Source organism: Trichoplusia ni (assembly GCF_003590095.1).
Source record: "Trichoplusia ni isolate ovarian cell line Hi5 chromosome 28 unlocalized genomic scaffold, tn1 tig00004120_group27, whole genome shotgun sequence".
Taxonomy (NCBI): domain Eukaryota; kingdom Metazoa; phylum Arthropoda; class Insecta; order Lepidoptera; family Noctuidae; genus Trichoplusia; species Trichoplusia ni.
Window position 1 is genome coordinate 7,053 of NW_020799960.1, and position 16,560 is coordinate 23,612.

General features: G+C 36.2%; 1 protein-coding gene across 1 annotated transcript; it reads right to left on the reverse strand.

The window, feature by feature from the left end:
- Nucleotides 1-13,752: 13,752 nt before the first annotated feature.
- Nucleotides 13,753-15,048, reverse strand: LOC113506871 (putative nuclease HARBI1). Its single transcript, XM_026889709.1, has 5 exons — nt 14,796-15,048; nt 14,538-14,718; nt 14,220-14,410; nt 13,976-14,111; nt 13,753-13,863 (listed from the first exon to the last, which is right to left on the reverse strand). Exons 1-5 carry the CDS (start codon nt 14,894-14,896, stop codon nt 13,753-13,755), a joined length of 720 nt encoding a protein of 239 aa, XP_026745510.1. The 5' UTR covers nt 14,897-15,048.
- Nucleotides 15,049-16,560: the final 1,512 nt, after the last annotated feature.

Below are 16,560 nucleotides of genomic sequence, written 5' to 3' on the forward strand. Positions count from 1 at the left end.
AATCTCTGAGTATGTTGCCATCTGGATAATAGGTTGATGTTAGCAGTTTCGTAGCTGCGATCCGGGACGCTAATTAGTGCTTCTCCAATCAGGAAATGTCCCGGCGTGATCACCTGTATGTCATCTATTACATCCATGTCTGTAGGTATAGGTGTCAATGGACGCGAATTTAAGCATGCTTCGATTTGTGTGAGCACAGTCGTAAATTCTTCAAATGTTAAATTTGAAGTAAGAATTTTTCTTAGGTGCTGTTTTACAGATTTAACTCCGGCTTCCCACAGCCCTCCGAAGTTGGGACTGTATGGTGGCGTAAAATGCCATTGCGTGCCTTCAGTAGCTAATTGATTGACAATCTGACCGGGAAATTCAAATTCTGCTGCTTTCCAAATTGCACACAATTCTTTGTTAGCTGCCACAAAATTGGTACCGTTGTCGCTCCATATCTCATAGCACCTTCCTCGCCTGGCAACAAACCGTTTGAACGCGGCAATGAACGCGTCAGCTGTGAGATCACTGACAAGTTCCAGATGTATTGCCTTGACAGCCATGCAGATGAAGATGCAAATATACGCCTTGCGAGTTTAGCTCCTCTTCCTCTAGAATTCAACACATACACTGGACCTGCAAAGTCAACACCGCTTCGAGAGAATGCGCGGGCCGGGTTACACGCTGTTCAGGTAAGTCACCCATCATTTGTTGCCTACTTGCAGCTCGCTGTCGCACACAGGTAAGGCATCTTTGTATGTATTGCTTCACTAAACTCTTACAGCCAACAATCCAGTATTTACTCATCAGGTAAGTCATCATCATATTTATTCCACCATGCATCGTCTTCAGGTGTGCATCAGCCAGCAAGAGAGGGACGAGACCGTTCCTTTTTCCTAGTATCACGGGATGTTTCAGGTTCTCATCGACGTCAGCGTTTCTTAGCCTTCGCCCACCCTGAGGATACGTTGCTCGTCTATAAACGGGTTCAATGTATTCAATGTGCTCTTGGTCTTTACAGCTTGCCCTTGTTTCAGCCTTCCTATTCTTCTGGATACTCCTCGCCTTGTACTTGCCTTATGCAGATATCGAGAGCAATTTGCATTTCTTTCTTTGTGATTTCAGATTCTAGCTTCTGTTGATCTCTTTTCATACTCAGAAATTCTTACATTAAACTATTACCTTTAACAGCTCTGTGAGAGAGTCATAATTTCAAATTTAATACATTTTTCTTCGCCTTCTGTTACATGAACGTTAGAGCTTACAGTCTTCTTTTTTTCTATATCTATGGATAATGTTGGAGGTCTGATAAGTTCGATAGGGTCACTCATTAGCCAGTTAGGTCCCTTCCACCATAACATTTGTGTTTTAATTCCGCTACAGATAACCTCTTGATGCTATGTCAGCTGGATTATGCGACGATTGAACATGAAACCATTGGCTGTTATTTGTTTGTTCCAGGATTTCTACGACTCGATTTGCCACAAACGGCTTCCACCGATTTGGTTCTCCAAACAGCCATGCTAAGACGATTGTCGAATCGGTCCAGGCAAATACATTTTCAGCCGGTATTCTCATAGCTTGGCTAACGTTTTGTAGTAGTTTGATAGTAATACTGCTCCATTCAATTCCAGCCGTGGCAGAGAAATTGTTTTTACTGGAGCTACCTTCGTTCTCGCAGCGACAAGATGTGTTTTTTATCTCTTCATCTTTTGTTTTTACACGACAATATACTACAGCTGGCGTATGCCTTCTCTGATGCATCACAGAATCCATGTAACGTGACTTGTTCTTTTTCATTGCTTATAGTGTCATCCAGCGTTTGATTACTATCTCATTAACATTCTGAAGTCGTCTCTAATAAGCTTCCATTCATTTCTCAATTCATTTACGATTTCTTGGTCCCAAATCACTCCTTCTAGCCACAGTCTTTGTACTAGAATCTTTGCAGTAACTATGGCTGGTGCTATCAGTGGCGTGCACAGAGATTTTAGTCAGGGTAGGCAAAAAGAAACGGCCAAGTGCGATTCTGATTCGCGACTCTCACAGTTGTACAAAATGTATAAAGGTTACCCATCAAATTCACGACCGTAAGAAATGATGCTTTCTCGGTGATCTATGAAACTGTTTACTCTCTAAATAACTATCAACGTTCATGCCTACAGCCGAAAGACAGACGGACAGAAGGCCAGCCGGATTTAAAATGTTGTGCGGTAAACTTTGTAGTTACCTACCTAGTGTACCTAGCCAACGTATTTGAATATTAAACTTTTACAGCTATCTTTTCGTCAGATCATTTATCATTGAATCGCAGGTAGTCAATAACGTATACATTTCTTTAAACTTTTTTCTATTGGCAACATACCTATCGTAATATTGTAACTACCTACGTAAACACGAAAATAACCTTTTCGTTGAAGTAGGTACCAAGCGGGAACCTTACCAATAAATCGTGTCAAAGGTACTAAATAGATATATTTTTGTAATTTTTGTAAATGAGTTTAGATAAGTGAAGTAAATCTAAGTATAGTTTAAAATAAATGGATAGGGAAACAGAACAAGCGATTTCTCTGTAGGTATCTACGAGCAACTCGTTAGATTTAAATCATTATGTTTTCTACCTATTGTTTTGAACGATTGACTCACCTTCCTTAATTTATTAGATGTCTTGCGTAGTTTTGTCTATTTCAAACACTTGTTTTTATCACAGAAAAATAGTTTTAAAATCGCACTTTTTGTGTTATGAGCACACGCCGTTTGAAAGTTCACAATTATTAATCAATTTTCACTCTTTTATCGACTTATATCAAATAACTTAAAAACCAACGACCCAGAAAACGAATTATGACAAATGAAAACAAAAATGCATCGAAAAATATTGCGGCTCACTTTACGATAATCACTGTCAAAACATAACCGCTCATGTCATCCGCTTTCTTTGTCGTGCAAAGGCAGTGTCTATTTTATCACACACACTAACAAAACGCAGACTATTTTGACATTGTGTGACAAATATGTATAGGAAAACAGACATAGACACATTGTCATGACTACGAGTCTGTCACACGCACACATGCTTAAAGTACCTACGTCACTGAGACATCGAGTTGAAGTGTCTTTCCAACGGGAAAACGGTGCCAGCGGTGGCGCACTTCGGCAAAAAAGGTTACTAATTTTGAAATATTGATAATCCTCCTTGATAGATTATGTTACAACGTGTAATAGATAGATGGCGCTGATACGTGTTTTACGAATATTGTTTCAAATCAAAATCAAAATCAAAATTCATTTATTCAAATTAGGCTACTAAGTAGCACTTTTTGAAGGTCAAGTTACATTGGACAGCACCCAGTTTCGCCCACCCATCACCGCTTCCTAAGTGCTTTTGCTGTGAGAGAAGAAACGGTGCAACAAACTCCCCAGCAGCACGCTGTCATTCCCATTACAAAATTATTATTATTATTATACAGAACAATAACAAAATAAGTGTCTAATCCAATACGAAATTTAACTGTAAGTACAAAGGCCAAGGTCAGCAGACCGACCAGTCACCGCAAGCAGCACCCGTTCACGAGTATGACGCAAGGGTCAGCCATCACCTCCCTCGCCATATTTGAGGAAGGAGGTGACCCGACCCAAGACGCCACCGCAGGCAGTGACGACTAAGGGAGCATGACGTATCTGCTGCCGGCTAATAAAATAAAACTCAAAGAAAGAAATACCCCAAACGTTGATTTACCTGCACAGCCCTGAACACGGAGGTGGCATAAATTGCTACATCATTGAATTTTATAATTAATAAAATTATACACGTCAAAATTTGAAAAAAATAATATATACGTGTATGCGTATAATTATACTAAAAATAAAACAAAATAGGTAACACAATGTTACACACATAGACTATGTCTATCAAATTACATACTAATCATACACGTCAAACATTAATCCACACTAAACCGTCCTGTGTAAATCACGGCGACCAACTATTTTCATCATTTAAATAATCATTTATTGTATAATAAGCCTTCTTGCATAGTTTATCCTTAATGGTTGTTTTAAATGAGCTAAAAGGCAGTTCCAATAAAGTGAGAGGTAGTTTATTGTAGAGGCGAACACTAAATCCCACAAATGAGTTGTGTACCCTGTGTAAACGGTGCGATGTACCAATTAACTTATGTTTATTCCGTGTATTTATACTATGTATATCACTGTTTTTCGAGTAAAAGTGAAGATTTTTTCGTATCAATAGTATATTATCTAAAATAAATTGGGATGCTACCGTTAAAATGAGGCATCTCTTTAAACCGCTCCCTAAGAGAAACTCTAGAGCCTAGCTGTAAATGGATCTGACAGCTCGCTTTTGTAAGACGAATATCGCTTCGATATCAGCCGCCTTACCCCACAGAAGTATGCCATAGGACATAACGCTGTGGAAGTAGCTGAAATAAACAAGACGAGCTGTGTCCACGTCAGTAATCTGCCTAACTTTTCTAACCGCATAAGCGGCAGAGCTGAGTTTATTCGCCAGGTAAGCAATATGCGCCGTCCATTTTAATTTTGCATCAACTGTAATGCCGAGAAAAACCGTTGATTCTACAGTCTCTAGCACTTCATTATTTATAACAATATCTGGCCCAAGATTCTTAACATTAGGCATCGCGAATTTAACACATTTGGTTTTTTTGGCATTCAAAACTAAATTATTAACTGAAAACCAATGTGTGACCCGAGTAAGTGCACTATTTACTTCTTTAAAGTCATTTCTGTTTCTGTTAACTTTAAATATTAAAGAAGTATCGTCTGCAAACAGCACAACGTCACATATGCCTTTTAAAGAGAATGGTAAGTCATTAATATAAACTAAAAATAAAAATGGGCCGAGTATTGAACCCTGGGGTACCCCTAGTTTCACAGGTAGTCCGGTGGACTTATTACCATTAACATCTACACATTGGACCCTATCACTCAAATAGGAATTAATTAAATCCAGTGATCTATTTTTGATACCATAATATTCGAGTTTGCATATTAAAGTGTCGTGCCGGACGCAATCGAATGCCTTTGAAAGGTCACAGAACACGCCAATAGCGTTCTGAGAGTTCTCCCAAGCTTCGTAGATGTGTTTTAGTAAAGCTACACCGGCATCGGTAGTTGAACGTCCCTTTGTAAACCGTATTGCTCGCTATGTAAGAGGTCTTGTCATTGAAATAATGTAGAAGCTGTTTTAACATTAATTTTTCAAAAATCTTGCTGAACGCTGGCAAAATTGATATAGGTCTGAAATTACTAATATCACTTCTACTACCTGCCTTAAATAACGGCATGACTTTACTATGCTTCATTAAGTCCGGGAAGACACCTACGTCTACGCATTTATTAAAGACTACGGCTAAAGAGGGTGCAACAATGTTTATTATGTTACTTAGGAGTTTAACCGAGAAGCCCCAAAGATCTTCGGTTTTCTTTTGACTAAGTGATTTAAAAGCATTGGTAATGTCTAATGGAGTTACATATTCGAAACTAAAAGAAGAATCACAGCTGGGCACGCAATTTCGTTATAAGTTTTCTGCATCAAGTGATGATGATTTTAAAGCACTCGTTGTTGTTATTGGTATATCAGCAAAAAAATTATTGAAAATAGTGGCGATTTCATTAGCTTCAGTAACTAATTTATTGTTGGTTAAAATCTCTAAGTTATTGTCACGTTTCGTAGCTTTGCCAGTTTCTTGATTAATAATATTCCACGTGGCTTTTACTTTATTTAAAGAGTTTTTTATTTTTTCGCTGATATACTTAGACTTAGCAGAGTTACAAACCTTCTTAAAAATTTTTGAATAATTTCTAACATAATCTATAAAATTTGTGTCAAATTTATATTTTTTCATGCCATATAACTCATACAGCCTACTTCGACTCTTGTAGATACCAGTAGTGGCCCATTGGTTAAATGAGGCAGCAGAACTGCACTTGACTTGCCTAGTATTACACTTAAAAGTTACGTCAAACTCGCTTTTAACTACATTAAAAAATGCTCCATAAGCGGCATTAGGGTTAGAGGAGTCCAAAAGTGATGGCCGCAATTTGGACTTGATATTGTTTTTAAAACGGGAACAACGATGCGCTGTGTAAGGTCTACTGACCACCTTAATAAATTTATTAAAAAGTAACTGGGGAAAACAAGCAAGTTGGCCACAGTGGTCAGAAGTAATATCAGTTAAGAGTAATGTTTTATTTGCTTCACAACTACTAAATATATTATCTATGCAAGTTGCAGAAGAGGCCGTAAACCTAGTTGGTTCGCAAAAAAGATTCTTTAAATTAAAGGACTTGAACAAGTTCAAAAGTCGGATAGAAATTGGAGCTAATTCTAGAATATTTACATTGAAGTCCCCACAAACTATAACTTGTTTATTATTGCATTTAACTTTAGAAAGCGAATCTTCCATAACAGACTCGAATAAATTAAAATCACTTGAAGGGGGTCTGTACACACAAATTATTATGTATTGCTTTAGTTCCACACAGGACAGTTCAATAGTGCGCTCGACAGAGAGGTTAACAATATCAGGACGTTCTTTACTTTTAATTTCGTTTGAAACAATAATAAGTGACCCTCCGCGAATAGCACTCTTTCTTACAAACGCACTCTGTATGGAATAATGGACGCTATTAAATACCGCCACCTCGTAGTCTTTTAACCAGTGTTCAGTTAAACATAACACCTGAACATCGTAATTTTCAATAAATAAACTTAATTCTAATTCTTTGCCGGAGAGACCTTGCATGTTTTGATGAATAACTTTCAATCCATGCAACTTCCCCGTTGTCTCTAATTGCTGTTTAAACAGCTAGATGTAAAGAAATTGTTAGTACAATTACTAACTTTTATCAAAATTCTTGGGTACATGAGTACCTGAATCTGGTATATTATATGCTAATAATTTAGCAATTCGTCGCTTACAATTACGTGACAAATACATACTGTATTGAGTCAGTTTGAAGGACCTAGAAAACTTATTTGTATCAAAGTACAATATCGAATTTCGGTTAGGCCATGTAATGTTATAAATCAATAAATTCAAATTATAAATGTGCATGTTCTGCTCATAAGTTAAACAATTAGAGTAGGGCAGTGCACAGAATATAAATTTACATTTTTTTTTATCACTTAATTTTAACATTAAATCAACACAATCAATAATATCTGCTCTACTGACAGCCAGACCATTCCCAAATAATAAAATGCCAGTAGAACTTGCAGTAAACTTAGACAAAGCAATTTGTCTTGAAATTTTACAAAAACTGGCACCGGGTAAGTTTATTTTATGGATAGTAATTATGTACCTATAATATCTGAATTTCTCAGGGTAGGCAGTGTCTTTTTGTCTCTATGGATTGCACGCCACTGGGTGCTATCCACCCCAGTGGGTCAAATATTTTTTGTAAATCTGACAGAATTGTTCTTTTTGTAATGGTTGATGCTATCGGTTCTAATTGGAGTTGGTAACGAAATTCGTCTTCTCCGAAATTCCATGACAAACCCAGAGCCTTAATGATGCCGTCTAATTTAATGTCTAGATTCGCTTTTGTTGTGATTTTACTCGCATCTATAGATTTCAAAAACTTGTTATCGTCAGAAGCCCATTTCTGGAGTTCAAAACCGCCTCGTTGAAGGATAGTAATTATTTGCTTGCTGATGTCTATTGCTTTTTCTGCAGTGTCACAACCCGAAATCAAATCGTCTACGTAGAAATCTTCTCGAATTATCTTAGCAGCATCTGAATAGAGGTGGCCCTCATCTTCTGCAAGCTTCATCAACGTTTTAACTGCGAGGTATGGGGCAGATGCTGTCCCAAATGTGACTGTATTTAATCTGTAATCCTTGACTTCCGCAAGATTGCTAGAGTCCTCTCTGTTTGTTTGTATATTTTCTTCTGATTTCGTACTGACTTCTGATTGTATGTTTTGCGACGCCAAAGTATTCTGTGGTAGTCGGTATCTCGTTTGTCTAACCTAATCATTCTATACATCTTTATAACGTCACTTGCGAAGCATATCTTATGCATCCGCCATCTCATAAATATGCTCCTCATATCTTCTTGCAATACGGGTCCTGTCATAAGCTCATCATTTAAAGATACACCGTTGTTGTATTTGCAAGACGCATCGAATACTACTCTGATTTTAGTCGTTTCTTTATCAGCTCTTATGACGGCGTGATGCGGTAGATAGACAGAACGTTTGCTGATTTCTTCTATTGGTATCTCTGTCATGTGTCCCATTACTAAATATTCTTCTAGTACCTCATCATATTCTTTCTTGAACTCTGGTGTTGTTGCAGTCTTTTTTCCTGTTGAATTAATCGCTTCATTGCTATCTCTCTTGTATTTCCACCCGGTGATATAGGTTCTTTTGTACGGAAAGGGAGTCTGACAATGTATCTGCCGCTACTGTCTCTTGTGTAACTTTCTTCGTAGAATTTTTCGCATTGTTTTTCTTCCTTTGTATATTTTCTCTTTGTGTCTTGATCTACTTCCCAAAGTGTTTTTAAGAAGTCTTCTACTATAATCTGGTGATGCATGACGAGAATTGACTCCTTTTGTTTCGTTGTATCTTCAATTTTACCGAATAGAATCCACCCAAGGGTTGTTTTTTGGTGACCCGGGCGGACCCTCGATTAGTTCATTTTCTATTATTTGGACATACACGTCGACACCTAGAGGAGATCAATTGCGCCGGGCTGAAATAGTTTGAGTCAGCTAGGATCAGTCCATCTAGATGAGGCCAGTTGCTTGTTCTAATAGTGTGGGATGGTAATTTGGTCATGAGTGGTTTAGACATTACGTATGTTCTAACTTCGAGATTGAAGTCTTCGCATTTTGATTCTAGGTTGAGCTGAACTACGTGGTTGATATTTTCGGGTTGGTTTAGGGTCGGGTTCTTATTGTGGCCCGTTGTGGTTGTATTCTTCTCTATCGGTTCGTGAAGAAGAGTGTGATGACGTCTTCTGCATAGTCGACAACATGTTGGAATACGACAATGCCTTACAGAGTGTCCCGGTGCAAGGCAGTTGAAGCACAGGTTGTTTGATTTGATGAATTCACTACGTTGTAACGTGTACGGTTTCCAATACTTACAATGGCTGAGGGTATGTTGTTCGTTACACATTTTGCATGCCTTGTTAGTTTCGTTTGTTGTAACATGAAACGTCTTCTCTCGTATGGGAGCCGATATTGATTTTGTTTTAGGTGGTTCTGTGAGCTCCAAAGTACGATAACGGCTTTCTAGAAATTGTTTAAGAAGTTCTAGGGTGGGTAGACTATCAAGATCCTTACAATTGCTGCTTACATGGTCTTCCCAATCCTTGTGCGTTTCCCAGTCTAGTTTCTGCACTATCACAAATATTATAATTGGTCCCAGTTATCAGTATTCACGTTTATATTGTTGAGATGATGCAAGCATTCAAGAGTTGTATCTAATAAATTCTTGATGTTACTCGAGTTATTTAACGATATCTTTTTTTGTGAAAATAATCTTCTCATAACAGCATTAATCGTTATGCGTTTGTTGCCGTACCTTGCTTTTAATGTGTCCCATGCTTTTTCATAGTTGGACTCTGTTACTTGAAAATGTTTAATATACATGCAGCTTCTCCCGTAATGCTTGTTTCAAGTAATGTAATTTTTGTACGTTACTCAGGGATTTGTTCATATGCACAAGTGTATTGAATAGGTCATGGAAACACATCCAGACTTCATACTGTCCACTAAACGTAGGTAATTGAATTTTCGGCAAAATCACACGTGTTTGTTGGCAATCACTCAATATTTGCGTTGGAGCACTAACACTAGCCACTGCCGTTCCAGTAAATCTGATTTTAACGTAATATATAATTCTTCATGTTCATAAAATTCATTATTTTCAATGTAGGGTATTTTCGCTGCGGCCGGCGCGTTGCGTATTATATTGTTGTAAGCAATTTGATACTTCTCCCAATACTCTTCTATACATTTGAGGCGAGTTTCAACGTAATTTCGCGTTAATCTAGCCTTTGGAGACTTTTTTAGATTCACTTCTGTATCTTTAATGTCTTTGCGATATGTTCCACCACGTTCAACGCTTCTTGCACTTCCGAAACCATTGTAATTACGAAAACAGTTCAATAACTATCTTCATACGTCGCACAGTTATTACACCAATTAGTTAATTTATTTAAATCTTGCACTATTCACGCAGGTACTCAGCCGCCTTATCGGTTTCTTTTGTTCTCGGCTCTCGGTTTTAATACGTAACTCGTCGCTGTATCCGGCTCGATTTTGGACCATATGTTGATGTAGTTAAGGTTGAGTTTTCTTGTTTTAGGATTTTGAAATAAAAAGACGTGCGAACTTGACAAGGATGTATTGGACACTAAAAATGACTCATTAATGAATGCCACTTATATTACACAGTTACATCTCGAACAATAATACTGAAACTTTGTTTATTTTGAAACTGTGTTCCTAAACGAACGACATGACATTTTGTGCCGCGAAGCTCATTCAAGGACAACTTTGTTTTGAAGTGAAGTGAAGAACTCGTATTACTTTACATCTAAAAGTGTTAACGGGGTTTACAATCGCAGTTACAAAACCACTGAAGTTTAGAAAATGAGAACCAGCCACCCACAATACACAATTATGGTGGAATTCATGGAAAGTAAGTAAATTTCATTTAATATGTTATTGTAAACATACCAGTTGATAAATGATATTTTAATGGAAAATTTAAATATACATATTATTATGAATCAAAAGGTAGTGTATTTATACAATTGGGTCATAAAAAATGGTAAGCTAAATTGATAGTTCTTTAACAAATTTGAATCAAATTGAAATAAACTTCCATGGGGTATGTATTTAATTTATGATATTTATGTAGGTCTAAAATTAAGTGTATACCAGATAGAATGGGAGACAGTCGTTTAATTATAAAATTATTTAAATTATTATAGGCATGGAGACTTGTATAAACCCAGCGGAGGCCCTCGTGGTAGACACTATGTACAGCTAAAATGGAAGGAGCTTTCGGATATGCTCAATAGTGATGGCACAGGCGACTCTAGAACAGAGGAAAAGTGGCGAAAGGTATGTCTCAAATCTTTATCCATGGTTATAGTTTCATCTCACAAGTAGAAATTCATTGCATGCATTTTATGTTGGCGTTGGGCATCCTTCTCTATTATTGGTGTGGTGTTTTTTATTCATATTAAGGTTTGGAGTGATTTCAAAAACAACGTGAAACGAAAGTGGGCCAAAATAAATAGGTCAGCTCATGGTACAGGTGGTGGGCCTGCGCTTCAATTAACATTAACCGACTTAGAAACCAGGGTTATGAATATAATTGGGGTGCAGGCTGCTACTGGAATGCCCATACAAGAAGCTGGCTTCATACAGGTGTGATTAAGAATTTTTCTTTGTAACATTTAAAATGAGTTTAGTTTCAATTTTTGATGCACATAATTATACAGTCACAAGCAAAGATAATTATGTTTATTTAAATAGTTACTAAAATTATAGTTTTTACCTCAGACTGATATAAGTCAAGTGTTCAACTTTTGGATTGTGTACTTATCATATTGCTCATGACTGGACATATAGTATATTTTCATAGAAATACAATAAGCTTGGTAACCATTGAAGAATTATGTGAATATTATATTCCTAAACGGGACTGAATGTGGTCAAAAGTTTTCTCTATGAGAAGGACCTACCTCTTTATAAATCCCCAGAATAACAAAAAAGGGTCACCACTTAAGCTCTTTTTGTTAGTATAGTTACACTTAAAATTCTTTTGCAGTGGTGCATGACTTAATCTCATGCTTTTGTTTTTACCACATTATTTATTTGAATTATGATGCTTGTTAGTCTCTTGAAGTTTGATGTTATCTGCATTATTGATTATCCTCAAGAGCAGACTTTTGATAAAAAAATAAACATAAGTAGTAGTTAGCACTGCTTTGAAACATATGATGTGTGTTCCCTAATGTAATTTTTTATGAAAATTAGGTTGATGTTGAGGAGGAAGAGAGCTTGTCAGGTACTCATCTACAAGAAACAAACACAAAAACAATAAATGAAGTTATTGTTGATGACATACCTATAAAACTAACACCCGCTGCTGACGGTTGGTATATTTTTAATTTAAATACTTTAGATTACCTTTTGAGTTTGAAATAACTAGTACTAAATGATTTATAATTCAATCATTAAAACTAAAAACTAACACATTAAGTCGAGATAACTACCTAAATGCCCATCATTTTGCCAGATACTTGGAATACTCCGGAACAAGTAGCCAACGCTCAATCGCTCCACCTCCACCTCCCGCGCATCCACTACCACCTTCAATAGCTTCAATGGACACACATTGGAAGCCGCCGAAGAAAAAGAAGAAGCCGACGATGAATTTTAAAAGTATTTAAGGAGTGTGAGGGGTCCGCAAGGCAGTATGAAAGAGAGCGTGATCGAGTTGCGGAAGAATTAGAAAGAGAGAGGATTAGACAGCGTGATGTAGAGCTGCAGTTGCAAGCTAAATGGCTGGATTTTTTTAAAGAAGCTTTGAAGGTATTGGATGCATATTTGGCGAATAAAAGTGTATAAAATCGGACATTATTTGTTTCGCCAAATATGCAACTAATAGTAAGTTATTTGGTTAGGCTTATTGTTTTGTTTGTTTATTGTTATTAAGTTTTATTTGTATATGTAGATAAAGATTAGCTTAATAAATAACTTAGACAATATATTATTTTAAGATCTTTAATTATATTTCATAGAGAAATACTTTTTATTAAATAGTGGAATAGTATCTGGAAATTAATTTATCACAAAAGAAAAACCATTTCTACATTCAAAAACCAATTACTAAAACTTGGCTGCAAAACAGCTCTTTATGACCGTCAAAAATTCAAATTAAAATAACAGCACATGTACAGTCTCTTAGCGACAACACCGTTCTATAAAATACAATATAGAGCTTAAAAGTAACAACACGAAAATACAAATAAAAAACAATTTAAGACCTAACACTCTGTGCAATGAGTTTAAAATTACAAATAAAGAAAAAAAAATACAGACAGAGTTCTCATACAATTATTCTCTTATGACACATGGTAACACAAAACCTAGAAAAAAAATGGAAAATTAAATTAATTATTAACAATGTGTAGTCTATTGATTCTATCCACTAATATTTGTCTTAGTGTTCTACCGCGAATCAAATCATCTCTAGAACCATGATCGCGAAGAGGTTCTTCTGAAGAAACTGCTGATATTCCTAATTCTAAAGAATCTATGACATCTTCTTCAGGATCGGGCACCATAAAATCTATCGCTAAGTTGTGTAGAACGCTACATGCCATAATTATAGTTGCACATCTTTCGGGGTGTAGTGTAATGTCCGGTCCTTACAAAGGCATCTCCACCTATTTTTTAAGTGTACCAAATGTATTTTCTATTACAACTCTGGCTTTCCCATGGATGGTATTATATTTTGCCTCTGGCGTACCTTCAGGAGCATCTGGGATTGGTGTCATCATCCAAGGCCTCTGTGGATATCCAGAATCACCTGGATTTTTTTTATTTAAAGAATAAGTTATTAAAAAAAATCTGTAAATTTTAATTACTGGAACTTGCCTGCTGCCCTAAGTATTTTGCAACATATCTTTTTCTAATTGGTTAATACATTTTTACCTACCTAAAAACCAAACTTGTTCATTATTTTTATTTATGTCCTGGATATATCTATTGGCTTGACTATTTCCCAAATAAATGCGTCGTGGGTAGCACCTCCATATTTTGCATTAACATTAATAATTCGGCATTCACTGTCACATATCTGAAATGTAAAAAATGTGGATGAAGATGCAACTGTACAACATAATTATTGTAATTAATTAATTGTTAGGCCATCGGTGCTGAGTGAGGTATATTAAAATTTAATATTTCACCATTTGCACATTCAGTGAGTAGAAATGCTTTCTGCAATAAAATAAATGCTCAATGTCTCTTTTTGGAGTGAATATATGAAAATGAGACCCATCTATGCATCCTATTACTCCAGGGATGCCAAATTTTGTATAAAATCTGTAAATAAAGGATTTTTTGTAATTTAATCTATTATTTAATTTCGCTATTCAATACAGTTCACTCAATTTGTGCAAACTTAGGTATTATAATTTGATTACTACTTACTTGTTTTTTATAATATTACGCTGCTCTAGCGTCGCAGGAAATTTTATAAAGTAATTTAATATTGAGGGGGTTACAAGGGCGTCAGTAACCTGTCTCACATATTTACTAACTGTGGTTTGCCCTAAACATTTAGCCATTCCTACTATTCTTTGGTAGGAGCCTGTAGCATAAAATGATAAAGCACACAGTACCTATAAATACAAATAATAAATGAATATGTGTTTAAAAAATATTATATCCATTAAATATGTAGAGCACCCATAAAAATGTACCTATTGGTTAAAATTTTGGGTAAATTCAAGTATTTACTACACTTACTTTATGTTCCAGGCTGATCCTTTTACTTGGTCTTAGACTAGATTTGACCCTTAATTCGCAACATAAATGCAAAAATGCTTCCTTACTGAGACGAAATCTATTTCTAAATTCTGTATCGCTTAGATATTGCACGTTAATATTGGCTATATTTTTTCTGAGGAGAGCTCTCCTCGAGATTTCTCTGAAATTACAATAGTACATTAATAAACCAACTTATTTTCTATTTATCTACATAAAGTATTGTAGTAGATGACTCACCTAGTTTCTCTTCGTACATTTCCACTTTCAACAATCAATCGCGCCGCAAGATAATGGCACAACGTGCTACGTCGATGGGTGCTTCTTGTTAATCTAAGCATTTTTCAGCAAAATTCGGTCACACAATCACTTAATTACTATTTAAATCTTCCAAGAAACTCTGACGAAAGTTTTGTCACTGTCAAATTTAAAGTGAATAAACTTTCGTAAAACTCGCAAGCCAGCCTTCGACAGTCACGATACGATACGTCAATTTATACCTTCGTGCTTCCTATCTCCATACAAACGACTCAGGTTACGATAGTTACGTTACGAATACGATACGAAACTTACTTGACTTATGTTCGTGCTCACAAATTTAGTTCATATTACGCACACTAGAGGCGCTGTTCATGTTTCCATACAAAACGCTCACGTTAACGATACGAATACTTTTTCGCAAGATGTTCGTGCTAGGGGTACAGATCTGTGAAAACTATTATAAAGAAACGACGGTAAGGAACCCAGACGGGACTTACGCAGTGCGACTCCCTTTTAAGGACTCAAACGTAAATTTAAACTTAGACGGCGATTCTCGTAAAAAAGCCGGTGCACGACTTTTACAACTAGAACGACAGCTTGTAAAAAATGATAACCTACGACAGCAATACATTGAATTTATGAACGAACTAGCTGTTGCCCGCGACTTCGTCCGCGTGGTTAGAAGATATAAGTTATGATTTAGATCTACCTCGTTTTTCCCACATTTTCCATTGTATCTTCGCTCCTATCAGTCGCAGCGTGATGGTTTATAGCCTAAAACCTTCCTCGATTAATGATCTATTGATTTTTCCAAATTTTTCAATTTGAACCAGTAAGTAGTTCCTGAGATTAGCACGTTCAAACAAACAAACAAACAAACTCTTCAGCTTTATAGATTAGCTAGCTGTTGCTCGCGACTTTGTCTGCGTAATTTTCAAGATGTGGAAAACAATAAAGTTTAATAATAACGATCATCGCAAAAATATAACGCAACATTTAAAAAAAGCGCCTTTTTTGTTTTAAGCTTTGTTATAAAATTCCTTCGTAGCTATTTTGTTTTACGTTTTGATCTTGCTTTTTTTATTTCCACGTTTTATGAATCTATACGGCCCCAAACAGTATCAGATGTTTGGGTCAAACATGTTTAATTGATTACGATACTGTCCTGGCGTTCAATATTTCGCAGCTGTTTGAATGTTTTTTTCTTATTTTACCCCAAAGAAAGGGGTTTTATAACTTTGTCATATCTGCCTGTCAGTCTATGACATCATAGCTTCGGCTCGGCTAGAGCTATTTCAATTTAGTTTGATTTGTATTAAAAGTGATTTATGTGTTCTTAGACATGATTGAAAATTGTTGTTTGTTTAAAAATTGGGGGCTGCAAGCGAGTTCTTAGTTTTGTAATGATGATATAATTGGTGACAGAAAAATGGATTTGGAAATCCGTTTGTCAAGCTATAGTATAACCTAGTCTTAGCGCCTCTGCTAAAAATGCATTACTTTTGAGGGTTTTTTTTTTAATTTTTATCAGAAGGGTGGGTTATGTTTTTCGAGAACGTCTGTACTTTGTCCCGCCCTGCACCTCAAAAGGCTGGACTGAGTATGACTGTTGAGGTATCATTGATTATTATTGAAAGAGCTAAACCGGAACCAAATTATTGAGGCTCAGGTGACTGTTCGTCTGTCTGTCACTTGGCTGTATCTCAGAAACTGTTATAGCCAGACAGTTCTTAATTTTCACACA